Raw genomic sequence first — 14412 nt, 5'->3', positions numbered from 1 at the left:
AAACTGAGTGATTACAGATAAAGTCAGAGATGACAGAAAGTTCTTTTCAACTTCACTGGCGCGCAGTTTTAGTCTGGACTGAGAGCTGGAATGGAGAGAAAAAGATGCATTTACAAATGTAACCGACTTCATTTGGACGTACTCTCGGTCTGCTGTATCTGTGACGCAACCTTCATTGCCTTTTAAAAGCTGCAATCACACCTTAAAAAACTCATGATAGAAAAAATAACCATAATAACTGTGTTATTTCTTTCTACAATGATGGTAAGAGAACACAACAGTGCACTGAAGATATTGAGTGTACTTGCTATCAAGTCCAGCATTTCAAAACCTCTATTAAAGCCACTACTGAACAATCAATCTTAAATAATCCAACATTACAACATAAGTTGTTTTCTTCTCACATTAACAGCGGTTCAGGTGGGAGTAAAAATAATCATTGGTTCTAGACTTGCAACACACAGTGGTGCTGTCGTTAAATGTTAATGTACTTTACAGTGTATGCGTGAAAAGCTATAAAAGTTAAGGTGTGCTGTAACCTACAGTAAAATGAGACCGAAACCGAGCCAAGTAACAACAGCATCAGTGTTTCTCTCTTGTAACCCTGCAGTACTTACGGCTGAGCAGACTATCGTGCCTTCCTTTGGTCTTGTCCTTCTTTTTCGTGACGTCCCAGCCATCAAAAAAACTCTGCAATGTAAAGTCAGAGATCACACGTTACGTTTATTAAAAAACATATTGCAACAAACAGGGGCGATGTCTTTGAGGCCCTTGATGCGTCTTGAAACCCAGAGTAGAAATGACTTTGGTAATGCGCTCCAAAGTGCTACCCTAAGGTTGTCTGAGAAACTTCACTATTATAGCATCTTGCCAAGTCATCAACAGACATCTGCCACAACATAGCGGGGAGAGACCGAGGCTGAGAGATGACACGCAGCACTGAGAGATGGCTGCGGCCTTGAGAAGAAGGAGGCAGCCCACTGCAGTCATTCTCATTCTGCGCACAGTATGGGGCTCGCTGCTTGAAGAAGCTATTGCTCCATAATACCTCAGTGTTAAACTGCTAAATTTGGGACAGCTGTTTATGACACCCATCTACTAAATCTGCTGGTGCAGCGAGATGAGGCATTGAATCTAAATCAATACTGTAAGTGATAAAAGAGCGGGTGGGGGTAGAACTCCCCCCCAAAATATGAGAGTGGATGGGCCTGGCTTGAGTCTTGTCATATTCTGCAACATTTTAAATCACAGCCTGATCTCCCTGCTGTATCGGTAGGCACATCCAGGCTCTCGTACTCTCATCTGCAGCCAACTGATCCCCCCTGGGTGAAGGTGGGACCACCTGAGAACCCGGCAAAGACGCACACAGCAAGCTGATCAGGGGATTACAGCTGCCACTGGATCCTGCACAGGTAATGCCTGATCTAAGCCTGCTTAACAAACCTGTCTCAGTCCAGCACCCTGTGTGTTTGGAACCTCAACAAGAATTTGTTCACCTTCATGAAACTTTACTTTAATTAGCTACTACTAGCTTGTATGTTAAAGTCAACATGCTAAACACTTAAAGGGAAAACTTGGATGTTATGACGTTGGGTTCTATGTGGTGCTGCAGCAAACCATTCTTAGCCACTTAAAGAAATCAGTCTAAGTGGACGCTATACTGAGAATATTTCCACCATTCTACCTTACCATCAGACAGCCCTTTCCTTTGACACTACATTTTCTCAACCACAGAACTTCCTATGCATAAGTGAAAATGTGCCGTGCATGTATTATGCCACAGATCAGTTGCCTGGGTCAGACTTTCAGCGGTTTATAGAGGAGACAACACATACAAGGAAATAAAAAAGACTGATTATGAAAGGGACTATGAAATGCAGTTCACTCTAGAGTCAAGAGGATACGCTAAGGAGCCGGAGTATACAGAAGAACTCTTGCAGAGGCAGACTGAATGGGCTGAAAGAGAGAGATATGTAGGAGTACTGAAGTTTTACAGTTGAGAAATGTAGTGCCAAAGGAAAGGGCTATCTGATGGCAAGGTGTAGCAGTGAAAATATTCTCAATATAGCATCCACTTAGACTCATCTTTTAGAAAAAATTTTTTTAGGTGGCTAAAATATGTTTTGCTACCAACCTCGATCCACAAAAGTAAATTCCTTAGGTTCAGTTGTTGTACACTATTCTGCTTCTCCAAACTGGAAGATTGCCGACTGACATCTACTGTAATAAATAACACACTGACTATGAATAAGTACCTCGTACAACCCCACTTAAAAAAAATCCAAACTACCCCGTAAAACCTTAAAATTTGGATACAAATTCCAAAGTGTTACTCTGACTGTGGCCTGGCAACTTAAGCAAACAACCCCACATCTCTTATTGATTTTCACCGAAATCATGAAACATTGCCAAATACTTATTGGTTCATGGAAGTCTGCAACATCATCTTTTTCCATCCAAGCCTGCCAGGTTTGTGAAGATTCTCAGTTATCCAGGTCATGCTAATCTTAAGTGCTATATCGTAGGCAACTGGACTTTAGTTCTATGGAACTGAAGAAGCCTCTTGGATGAGAGGTGAAACGTCTTCAAGAAACTCAAGCAAGTCCATCTGCCCTCGATATAGCAGTGAAGACAAACCCACCATCTTAAAACTAAGAAATCACAGAAATTTTAGATCTTGTATATAAAACCATAATTGAAAGTGTTTTAACTTTTCATCTTTGTGCCTGGTACGGTCACCTTAGCTGCAGATCTAGGAACAGTCTGTCTAGGATCGTAACAACTGCCAGCAAAATTGTTGGTAAACCTCCAAGGACCTTATCTCAACTCTTTACAGAGAGGACCAGGAAGAAAGCGTGGAGTATCTTAAAGGATAACTCCCATCCTCTCTTCTGTCAGTTTGAGCCTCTAAGCTCAGGGAGGCGATACAGAGTCCCTCTGGCAACTAAAAACGTGCTTAAGAAGTCTTTTATTCCAAGTACCATCGCTATTCTTAATTCAACATAGTGAATGAAAACTGTTGAAGCCACAGAAATGAACTGTTTTAATATGTTGTAATGGTGCTTTGTCTGTGCTATTGTGCTCTATGTTTTATGTTTTTTGTGTTTTTATGTTTGGTGAGCCAAAGACAGATTTCCACCTGGTAGACAATAAAGTTATATTCTATTCTATCTCGAATGTGAAATAACCAAAACTTCCTCAACTTTGCATGCTCATGTTGGACCTCATTAGTTATAGTATGAAGCTGACTGAGAAAAGAGATTTTCAGGTTCTTTAAGCATTTAAAACACCAACGTATCCACAATGGTTCCAACATCTTACGAAAATGCACATACAAGAGTTCATACCTAACAAATTAGCATCCCATGAACGGCATTGTTACATTACATACTTACGTGAGTTACATGATTGATGTTAAGTTACATACTAAACGTAAAGTTATGTACATAATGTAAATGTAAATATTTTAGGTTTAGAAAAATGACTTTGTTTAGGTTTGGTTAGGTTAGATTAAGGAAAAGAAACCTGGTGATGACATACTTTCAATGGGGTTTGCTTCTGGCACCACTTGGTCAACAGAGCAACATGTCCTCATACAAGGGTTCATATGATGTCTAACACGAATGTCATTGTCATGTTACATACTGAAAATAAAGCTGCGTTAAGTTCTTCAGAAAAGAAACCTGGTGATGACATACTTAAAAATAACTCAAAAGTTTACTTGGTTTCACTCTGGGCATGAACACCGATTTCCTGGGAGAAAGTCCTGTAGTTGTTTGACCCATCCACCACCCTAACCTACCTCTCAAACTTTCGCTCTTTATACCACTTTCTTATTTACTCCCAGCAGCGAATTGGTCACGGGATCGCAGCCTTACCAATTATGTGGGGTACATACAAATTCTGGTGCATTATTTTTCGTAGATGTGCGTATGAAACAGTGCATGAGAACAGCATGAAAACACGAATCACATAGCAATATTAGGCATCAACACTAGTAACCAGGCCGCTTTATAAGGTAGTTATTGTGCATTTCAAATGGTATTTTGTAACGTGCAGTGTGTACTTTCTGTTTTTATAATGTAACCTGGTCACTGTACAAGGTAGCTACATGCTAGACACAAAGATTTACTATAAAAATAAAAATAATAAATACTTGAAATAAAAAATAAAAAATACTCGAGCACAGCTGTTATTCTGTAAAATGTTCCGCTCATCATGTATTTTGCTCACAGTCCAATAAATCTGCATGAATACACTTTTAAGACAGAACAAGCTAAAACATTAAACACAAAATCTAAGAATTCCTTATAAAAATGTTGGAAAGACAAATGTTGACAGAAATAAGCTGTCAGATTTAATTTCAATGATCAAAATCAATTTTGTCACTGGCCTCAGAAATCCATTATGAGCTGGGCGTTACATCACCGTGTTGCAGGGTTGAGGGGGAGCTTTAGTTCCAGGTGGAAACAAAATAGCGTAGATTCACCCATAGGAGGGCTGCATCAGTCATGGAGGATGACTTGCTCTCTGTCAGTGTGTTTAGTCACTGGCTCTGGTTCCAGATGTTGGCTTCCAAACACATACAGTATCCTACGCTCACTGAGGGCCTGACTCATTCACAACCCCCCACAATGCCTTGCAACACGTCTGATCAATGGCACCAGCACGACCATGTGGGAAATAAGGGTTATGAAGTCTGACAGCAGTGTGCACGCTGATCCCCTTCATCTTGTTTATTTCTCCAGGCGATGGGGAGCCAGAATAAGGAGTGAAAAAGCGACCCATATATTGATTTTGGTGGGGGGAAATTTGTTGGCCCCTCAGGGTTCTTAATGAATCTAAAAAGTGCATCTGGCTTCCTTGAGGTGGATGCGCAAAAAAAAAAAGACTCATCACCACTGGTTGATGCAGAGGACATCATATTAAAGTAGAAAAAAAATGCTGAAAGGACTAACTGGTACTAAGTCCACACAGCACCAGGAAGCTGCATTCTTTCTGTAATGCAGATGAAGTAAAATGCCATTTTACTGCTCGCTCATGAATATTAAACGCTCCATTTAAGCCTGTTCAAAGTAGACAGTAGTTGTCTGCGGTAACACAGAGATAAGCTCTAAGTACTCTAACTGCAAATAAAATAAAAAATATCAGGAATTTTTTAATGATGCCATCTGTAATATTGTTTTCACTCCTTTCTCTTTCCCAGCTGGAGAAACGGGTGGTCTAGGTGTGTGAGAAATAAAATCTCACAGGTTTGAGCCCCTTAGCTCTCATGTGTCTGACTGTTCTTCAGCAGTTCTACTCACTTGCTATATAATGCTTTAAAAATCCAAAGACTTACTCACTTCCATTGATCTTTCCATGGGTTTGGAGATGAGTTCCTGGAACATTTTAGCGCTGCTCAGGTGGTGAAACTGAATGTGAGTATCGCCAGAGTTCTTTTAAGTGTTGCCACCAGTGCTGCTGATGGTTACTGGCCAAGCAAATGTTTGGTATGCTGCTTTTAGGCATCAACAATCTTAAAGTCCAGTTACACTTCTTCGGCGTATAAATATGTCTCTCATCGTATCGATGCCACTTCTTTTATTATAGTCTGACTCACATCTGGCAGCAGGGATTTACTCCCACTCAGTCAAAGCTTTAGCGAGGTCCAACACTAATGTTTGGTGCCAAGGCCTGGTCCACAGTCGGCATTGCAGTTCATCTCAAAGGTGTTGGATGGGGTCGCGATCTGCAGCCTGTTGCAAGTCTGACTGTAAGCTTGAGTGAAGTAAACACTAACTGCTACGTTGCAACTAGTTATTTTCCCTCTAAAATTGCCACTTAGTTCTGTTGTTAATCTGTATTTAATGTATTTAATTAATTCTACAACTTAATTAAGTCAGTTCTAATCAAAGCATCGTCGCAGATTTACCCAGTGGATTATTCAGGTACTCAGGGGAAGAAAGGCTTTTTTCTTTCTTTCTGTCTTTCTTATACACCATATAGCACATGAATGCAAAGAACAAAACAGCTCACTTAATTGGTTTAACATCAAGTACCCTTTTAACACACATCAAGTCAAAAACAAAGTTTTAAATTAAGCACAATTCCTCAAGAATTTATAGCACACCTGATTTTCAGATCTTCATCCAACCAAACAGCAATTCTTGATCAAAATAAATCGAAGTCTAAATGACCTTAAATTATATATCTATTCATCCTGTGCTTTCACACATTTAATTACAAGAAAACACAGTATTGCATTCAGCCTTGTGCTTTATTTTTCAACTGACACTGAAATGCTTAAAAGCAACATTTAAGTTTACACCAAAGTTTGATGAGTGTGCTACACGCTCTTAAACTTCACCTTCTTCTTTTACATGTGCGTCTCATCACCTTGGCTTCTGCTGACTATTGACAGAAATGAAAACTGTTCATTTAAAAAGTAGTATAGTAAGCAACCGCATGTAAACTAGCTCTGATATGATATGACATTTGTATTCAGGCTGCTCTAACGCTGATCGTATGTATGACTTCGAATAGTAATGCACCGCAGTTCCTATATAACCCACATTAATCAAGAGGGCTGCGATGACATGACGAATGTTCTGACGAGAGTAAGTAGTAGAGAAGGAAATAGTACAAAGAGCGTAAGGAGGCAGGTTGGGGTGGTGAATGGGTTAAACAAACACTGGACTTTCCCCCAGGAGATCCGTGTTCATGTCGCCTGTGAAACTAGGTGACCTTGAGTTATTTTAAGGTACGTCATCGCCATGTTTTCCGTTATTATTATATCTAAAATAGAGTGATATAATCTGTGCTCCCCAGGTAAACACTCCTCTGGCTCCTCTATCATTTGTCTCTGTTGTGTCTTCACTCCATGTTCTAACTAACCTGCACAGTCAAGCCATTTTTATAACAAGGCATTGTCATATTGAAACAGGAGAGGGTCTCCCGTAGATTGTTGCCACTAAGTTGAAAGCAGACTTTACATCATACAATATGTCGTAGCATGGTTTCCCATAATTGGAGCTTAATTGGAGCTACAGGACGTGACCTAAACCAGTTACAGTGTATATTTCTTTCTCCTCCTTTCCTTTTCTCCTTCTTACCTCATATTCTTGTTTGAAGCCGTATCCCTCAGCTGTCTTCATCTGGTTGATGTGCTGCAGGAGGTCAGCCACCCTTACAGCAGGGTGGAGCTGACCCGTGTGATACGGCGAGCTCTTCCTCCGACAGTGGCGGTGGGGCGAGCCTCCCAGTAAGCTGCTGGACTCGTTGACTGAGCTTCTCTGTTCATCTGGGAACATCAACACATACAGTTCAAGGCACAGCGCTGACATTGTGCACTCTGCGACACGGACTCTGTTCTTTTTTATTAATGTAAACTCTGCTGAAAAGTCTAGGGGGCAGCTCAAGGAAAAAAAAAACAAAAAACTCAGCGTTTCTGCAGAGACGTGAGAGCTGACTGGCACTGCAGAATATTCAAACAGACCAGAGACTTGCAGGAGATTTCTCTGTTGAGAGCACCTTATGGTCTGGCAGAACAGATTGGATACATGCTTGGAAGTAAACATGGCTGAAGGTCAGGAAGGAGGGGAGCTTCATCTCTCTAGACACTTTCTCAAGAGTACCCATATGTTCCTAGCTGTCTTACTTCGAGCATTGCAGCCGTGGGCATCCATGAAGGAGTGGGCCATCCTCTCATCTTGCTGGAGAGTGCTCTGCTCTGTCATGCTGCAGTCTAAAGAGCTCAGCTTCCGACTCTTCTCTTGCCTGTAGGACATGGCTGCCTTGTTTATGGCCACCTTCTTCCTACTGTAGAGATGCAGAGAGAGGCAGGAGGACAGACAGAGAGACAGAGAGGGGCAGGGAGAAATAACAGACAGAGGACAGCAGAGAAGGGGCAGAATGAGAGATAGACAGGCAAAGAGATAAGGAAGAAAGGAAAGGAGGGCGGGTGAGGAGATGAGAAATTGGACTGAGGGGGAAATATAAGGGCTACGAGATTGAAACTGGACGAGGGGGAAAGTGTGATTTGGTGATAGCAAAAGAGTGTCGGGGGTGGCGGTGGGGTTGCGGTGGAGGTGGTGGGGCGAAAGGAGGTGAAGGAGGAAGGAGGAGGGGGGTCGATACTGGAGGATGGGGTGGAGAAAGCAATGCTCATTTCCACTCTAGTAATCCTGGGGCTACGAAGGGCAAGCAAGGGGAAGATGGCGTCAGGGTGGGAGATGGAGAAAGGAGTAACTTACGGGTAGTAAGGGTAAGAATAGAAGTCCCTTCTGATTAGCATGAAGGAGGAGGAAAGGAGAGAGACAGAGAGTGAGGAGAAAAAAAAGAGAGGTGACCATGGTTTATCAAAGATGGGCATCAGAAAGATAAATGAAGATGCTCAGTGCGTTGGAATGTTCCTAGCAAGCAATCATGACGCAGGATCAAAGCATAAAGACGGACGAGAGAGCCTGCTGCACTCCAACAATGTGACTCTGGACCAATGAAAATGTTGCTGTCTTTAGGATGCTTCCTCTACCTGCAGTTTAGTTCCTAATTATTTCTCATGCAAACATCACATAACAACCATTAATGGTTTAAATTGAAAAACACACTTGTACCATCAAATGCTCAAGCACGGATAATTAGATTTTTTAGTGACTGAAAACACAGAACAGTGTGCACAAATTTTTAATTATGTGTCAATATGTATTTATTTTGAAAAAACATTTAAACCCACTTGCATTTTCTTTTCAGTTAAGCCACTCAAAGGTTCAGTGAGTCACATTCAGGGGGATTTAGCGGTATATCACAATGAGGATTACAAATTACAACCAGCTAAAGTGTTTCCTGGTTAGAATTCCTTCTGTGTTTGTTGTTCAGGAGGTTTTTTTGTCCTTTCTGGGCCACTGTAGCAACATGGAGGTAATCATGACAGTCTCCATAAACAAGGAGCAACTCCCTTTGTAAATATAAGCGGGTCATCATGAGGTAACTGTAAGAGCCATTTCTAGCAAGTCCTAGTTTCCTATTATTTTCTGAGTCACTTTAACGCACCACCTGACCTGGCATCTTGGGAACTTTAATCAAAGGCAGGTGTCAAGCGAGTGTGGAACGTGGAAGACGCCACAGGGTTATAGTCTTTAACCGCCGTGTGTTTGTTTCATCTTGGTGTTAATTGTTTGATGAAGTCGTTTGTTTGGAGGATTTTTGTTTGCAGTTTTTTGAACGCGACATTCAAGACAATCAGGTCATAGCGTCATCCTGCGATATTCTGCAAATCGGTCAACTCTTAAACCGACCGAAGCACCTGGATCATCAAACAGTGAGGTTATCATATCTCCTGTTTGAACTTATTTGGAAGCTGCAATGGTAACAGTAACACAATGAGTCATATTTTCAGGGGATTGTACACTGAAGAAAAAACACTTACTATATTCTATATCTGCCAGTATATCCCTCCTAATCCTACACACTGAACCTTTAAATATGAAATATAAAAGTCACCCATTAGTAAGCAGTGTACCTTTGTGTCCTTTTTGTGCCAAAGACTAGAAAAATGTATCTCAACACAAAATGAAGGAATTTCAAATTGGTATAGAAAATGAAGGGGTGGATATGTGTATATAAAACCAATCCTTAATGTCCAGTCTTGTGTGAGCCTGCGTCAAAAAGATTCTCGCTCCTCGACTTGCAGAAAGCAACAAAGTTTAAAGTTGGTCCAGAGCCGAATCTCAGCGAGCAGCATGCCCTTTTTTTATTTCTTCTTTTCCATTGCCTGCATTTCACCAGCACCCTACTGAATTATGCTGCAGGGGATCTCTAATTTTCCCAAGATTACAGAAGCAAAATATATTTACTTAGACAGTCTGACTGTATATTAGTGACAATATCTGGTGGCTAAATATAAGCATGTCTGCTCCTGTTTTCCCCATGTGGCTGTCTAGTTCCTATTGTGCTGGGGAGATTGGCCCACTGAATCTTATCAGTCACTGCCTTCTTCCAGACATCCCATTCACTCTACCTCTATTCTCTGTGAGAAAATTCCGCAGGGCGGAGAAGTTCTCCTTTCCAAAAAAAGCAAAAACAACCTTCCTAACCAATTACTAGCCCATCCACTGGCACCTCACAGCTGCTCGCTTCATGTAATTGAGTGGGCAATGGAATAACATGCCCCTTGATGAAATATTTCACACTCAGATGAGTGTTCCACCATTGCCCAGCGAGCGAAGGAAGAATACACTGCAGGTGCGATCGACGACAGAGGTAATTTGCAGGTGGAAAGCAGCCAACAATTCCAGTGTGAGCAGGCTGCATTTGAATGTGCCCAGCCAGCACGCAGACCTTGAAATTAAAAGATGAGATGAAACACAAAAGCTTGGCTGAGGCAGCGGTGGGAGAGTTTAGGATTAATGCTCTACCATTCCGCTAACTCTGGTTGTAATTCACTCTCATTGCCAAATGCTTTCCTCAATAGACCCTAGCTGCCAAGTGGGATAGAGATAAATTTACTCCTTTGGAAAGGCTACACAGGAACAATAAGACTTAAGACCCTGAAATGTTTGACTGTGGAAAGGTCTCATTCATCTGACATCAACTGACCGGCAGACACACAAACGTTTTCACAGCCACTCACCCCTTCTTGACGATGATGACGATGGCCCCCAGGAGCAGAATAAGGACAACCAGACCACCAGCGCAGGCCCCAAGGATCAGACCCATGTCCTCAGCGTGCTGGGACACCTCCAGAGCCCGCTTAGAGTCCTTACAGGCAGCTGCACAGTGTGACAGAGAGGTGAGGAAGACAGTCATCCACATCTTGCAAAGACAGCCACTGTGAATGGTTCAATTCTAATTGCAAAAACAAGATGCTACTTGTAGCGGCTTGATGTCAGTAAATCATTGTCACAGCATAATTACCAACAAACACAACTGTTTCAGCAAAGATTGGCAGCCTCTGCTGGTGTCGATATTGAGGGTCTGCTTTGGTGGGAAGAATCTGCTGGATTTCTTCATTGATTAATGGCACAAGACAAGAGAAGTGTTGTTCTTTTACCACAGACAGAGCCGAAGTGGTGAATTCATCCAAGTGACAAAAACAACAACATATTTTCTGACTTAGCTTCAGTGGAGGTTTCTATATGCAAATTGTTTTGGCTTTATTTGACCATTTTTGAGAATATATGTAAATGGAGTTTCACAAATGCGTGGAGGTGAATGAACAGTGGAGTTTGCAGCACTGACAAATGACAGTGATGATTTAAAAACATTCACCAGCCAAGTGTCTGTTTAGTAACAGCGTCCTGTCTAACCTGTATAATTTACAAACCTCCCTGTGAAGTGTTTTCATTGCAACTACGTTCTACTAGAATTGTTTTGCATTTCCATTTTTGTATTAGGGCAGTGACAGAGATGAATCTTACAGCCTGGGTATGCTGTATCTGTACTGGTGTCAGTAGGGGGCTTAAGATTGCCAGGGGGCCAGGCCCTTTAAGCAAGACAGTTTGCCTCCCTGTATAAAATGTATATACACTGAAATAACCTTAATTATGGCAGTGCAGCAGTGCCCTGCAGTTTTACATTTAGTAGCATCTGCATGGCTCGATGATACAAAAAGAAGTGAGCATGATTTTCCCCTTGTGCAATTACAGTGAACTGCCCCTTTAAGTTTCAACAGTTTCTGTGTGAAAATGATTCTTAGAAACTTTATGGCTGTGTCTAACACCGCTCTGTAGACTTCACACCTTTATGATTCATCATCACTGACAGGTGTATTCAGCATGATCATTTTCACATCTTTACACTGCTCTGCGTGGTATTACAGGAAAATAGTACATGCCAAGGACACAGTTTCTTATTTTGTCGGTGAAGATTCTCAGTCATCCAGGTCATGGTGATCATAAGCGCTATATCGTAGGCAACTGGACTTGCTTGTGTTTATTGAAGACGTTTCGCCTCTCAGCCAAGAAGCTTCTTCAGTTCTAAATGACTGGTACAGAGTTGCAGGCTTTAAACCCTGTGTGGGTGTGAACCCCTGCAGAGTGGTTCGGGTCACATGTGAGCTCTTAGTTTCTATTTTGTTCCACTGAGGGCATTTTTGAGAGCACAGGAAAACATTTCACACTCTGTAGAGACAGCCTACATATTGTGCATTGAACCTGTAGTATGGGCAGGGTTTAAAGGGATAGTGCACCCAAAAATGAAAATTCAGCCATTATCTACTCACCCATATGCCGAGGGAGGCTCAGGTGAAGTTTTAGAGTCCTCACATCCCTTGAGGAGATCCAAGGGGAGAGGAGGTAGCAACACAACTCCACCTAATGGAGGCTGATGGCGCCCCAGATTCAAACGTCCAAAAACACATAATTGAAACCACAAAATATCTCCATACTGCTCGTCCGTAGTGATCCAAGTGTCCTGAAGCTCTGACATAAAAAGTTGTTACTCACATGTGCGCACTTGCGTGTGAGACCAGCGAAAACACGTGAACACACATGAAGGCGGTGCCCATGTCTCACGGTCTCTTGCAAGCGCGCACAGAGAGGACACTTGGATCACTACGAACAAGCAGTATGGAGATATTTGATGGTTTCAATTATGTGTTTTTGGACGTTTGAATCTGGGGCACCGTCAGCCTCCATTAGGTGGAGTTGTGCTGCTACCCACTCTCCCCTGGTATCTCCGCAAGGTATGAGAAGACTCTAAAACTTCACCTGAGCCTCCCTCGGCATATGGGTGAGTAGATAATGGATGAATTTTCATTTTTGGGTGAACTATCCCTTTAAAGGGCCAGTGTGTAAAATGGGTTGAAAACAGTGACATCAGTGGTCAAATTCTAGATTGCAGGGCTCACTCGACAAAAAGCCTTGCGCACAAGTTTTTCAGGAGTAGGTCTATCTAGCGATGAGGTGAATATTTATTTAGAAATCTAAACCATGTTACGACATTTTAATGAATCCCTCACGAGCAGGAGACCTGAGGAGCTTTCGGGAAAAAGACCAGTTTATTTGAGCACTCCAAAAACTCCGGTAACACTCCAGGGGGTAAAAGACTCCGTCCCAAACTCTGACTCTTCTAGCGTAACACACACACTTCATACACACATACTCGTTTACCATACCGAGTGGGGACCCCCTCCCCTCTCTGCTCCACCAACCTCCAGCCCGCACACTGACTGACAGCGTAGCCTGTAAACAGAGCTCAGCTGTTTATTTAGCCTAGCAATATCTCCGGACTATAGTAGCTGCAATGGACGACTTTGAACGCGATTTTGAAGAGTTTCTTGTAGCGGACACAGACCCAGAGCCATACCTGTTTGAGCCGGAGCACACAGATGAGGAACTCCATGTGTTGGATGCTGAGCGGGTGAGAAGAGAGGCTGAATGCACAGAATGGGATTCGGTGCTACTGCTACCATTGTTGGGGAGATATATCATCAGGAGGAAAAGCGCCGCAGAGAGTGCATCACAAGGAGTGAAGTTGCGTCTTCTTTTCCACGCAGATGACGGTTCGGGTTCATTCTCTCCTGTTGCGTGGTAAGTGTGGTGCATTCGCAAACTTTATAACTAAAAAACTTTTCACTACTCTCTATCGACGAACTACTAACACTCTCTGCTGTTTCCTCCTCCTTCTTCCTTCCTTCCACTCTCTTCGTTGGTTCATTTATACATGCGAAACGCGTTCTCTGGCTGGCTGGATTGTCCGCACGGTCTGCCTTACATACATGGCGGCGCAAGATGGCGACCTCTCTAAAGCAAGGCCCTTGCTATATATATATATATATATATATATATATATATATATATATATACATATATATATATATAAAAGCATAATTATAAGGCTACGAAAACCAAACGAATTTTATTTTATAGCAATTATACACTTATATAAACATATTAATGGGGAGAATATTCAGATTCAGATTCAGATTGACAATAAACCATGCCAAATATTACACACTGGCCCTTTAACGTTACGTTTAACTTCAAAGACTGCAGCTCAGTTCAAGGCTTATTTATATAAGACACAACCAGTGATGGACACACAAAGGTTGGTGGTGTTGCACAGTCTCCTACAGTAATCCTGGCATGGTTACTGTAGTGCACTCTGTGGTTTTAAATCCACCAGGGTGATTCACACAAGCCGGGGAGGGAGCGAGATGTGATAGAGGTCAACACACATCCAGTCGGCACACTCACAGGTGAGACAACAGGCAGCAAGCTAGTGTATTACTTATTATTAGACAGTATCAGAGAGGGCTTGGATGCTATTTCAGTTCACTGATATCAGCAACAAAGGAGAGCTAAACATGTTCGGCCTGGGAGAAACAACGCTCTGGTTATCTTATAGGACTGATGCATGCTCTCATTCAGGCAGCTATTTCCCTCCGACCCATATGTCACAGTCTCAGTGCATTTCTGTCTGCATTCCCATCTC

At 42.2% G+C, this 14412-nt stretch overlaps 1 protein-coding gene across 5 annotated transcripts in view; it reads right to left on the bottom strand.

Moving 5' to 3' along the window:
- Positions 1-14412, bottom strand: part of ptprua (protein tyrosine phosphatase receptor type Ua) — a 281709-nt gene that overhangs the window by 56391 nt on the left and 210906 nt on the right. For 3 of the 5 annotated variants that reach the window (XM_033636998.2, XM_033636995.2, XM_078175485.1), the window contains exons 14-18: positions 10610-10748; positions 8235-8264; positions 7640-7800; positions 7095-7282; positions 618-690 (exon numbers count right to left, since the gene is read on the bottom strand). In XM_033636998.2, coding sequence (XP_033492889.1) covers positions 618-690; positions 7095-7282; positions 7640-7800; positions 8235-8264; positions 10610-10748 — 591 coding nt within the window. The remainder of the gene's footprint in view (positions 1-617; positions 691-7094; positions 7283-7639; positions 7801-8234; positions 8265-10609; positions 10749-14412) is intronic. The other 2 variants (XM_078175484.1, XM_033636997.2) reach the window with 1 other exon arrangement.

Source organism: Epinephelus lanceolatus, chromosome 16 (assembly GCF_041903045.1).
Source record: "Epinephelus lanceolatus isolate andai-2023 chromosome 16, ASM4190304v1, whole genome shotgun sequence".
Taxonomy (NCBI): Eukaryota; Metazoa; Chordata; class Actinopteri; order Perciformes; family Serranidae; genus Epinephelus; species Epinephelus lanceolatus.
The sequence above is the reverse complement of the archived record's forward strand: the minus strand, read 5'-3'. Positions and strand labels throughout refer to the sequence as shown.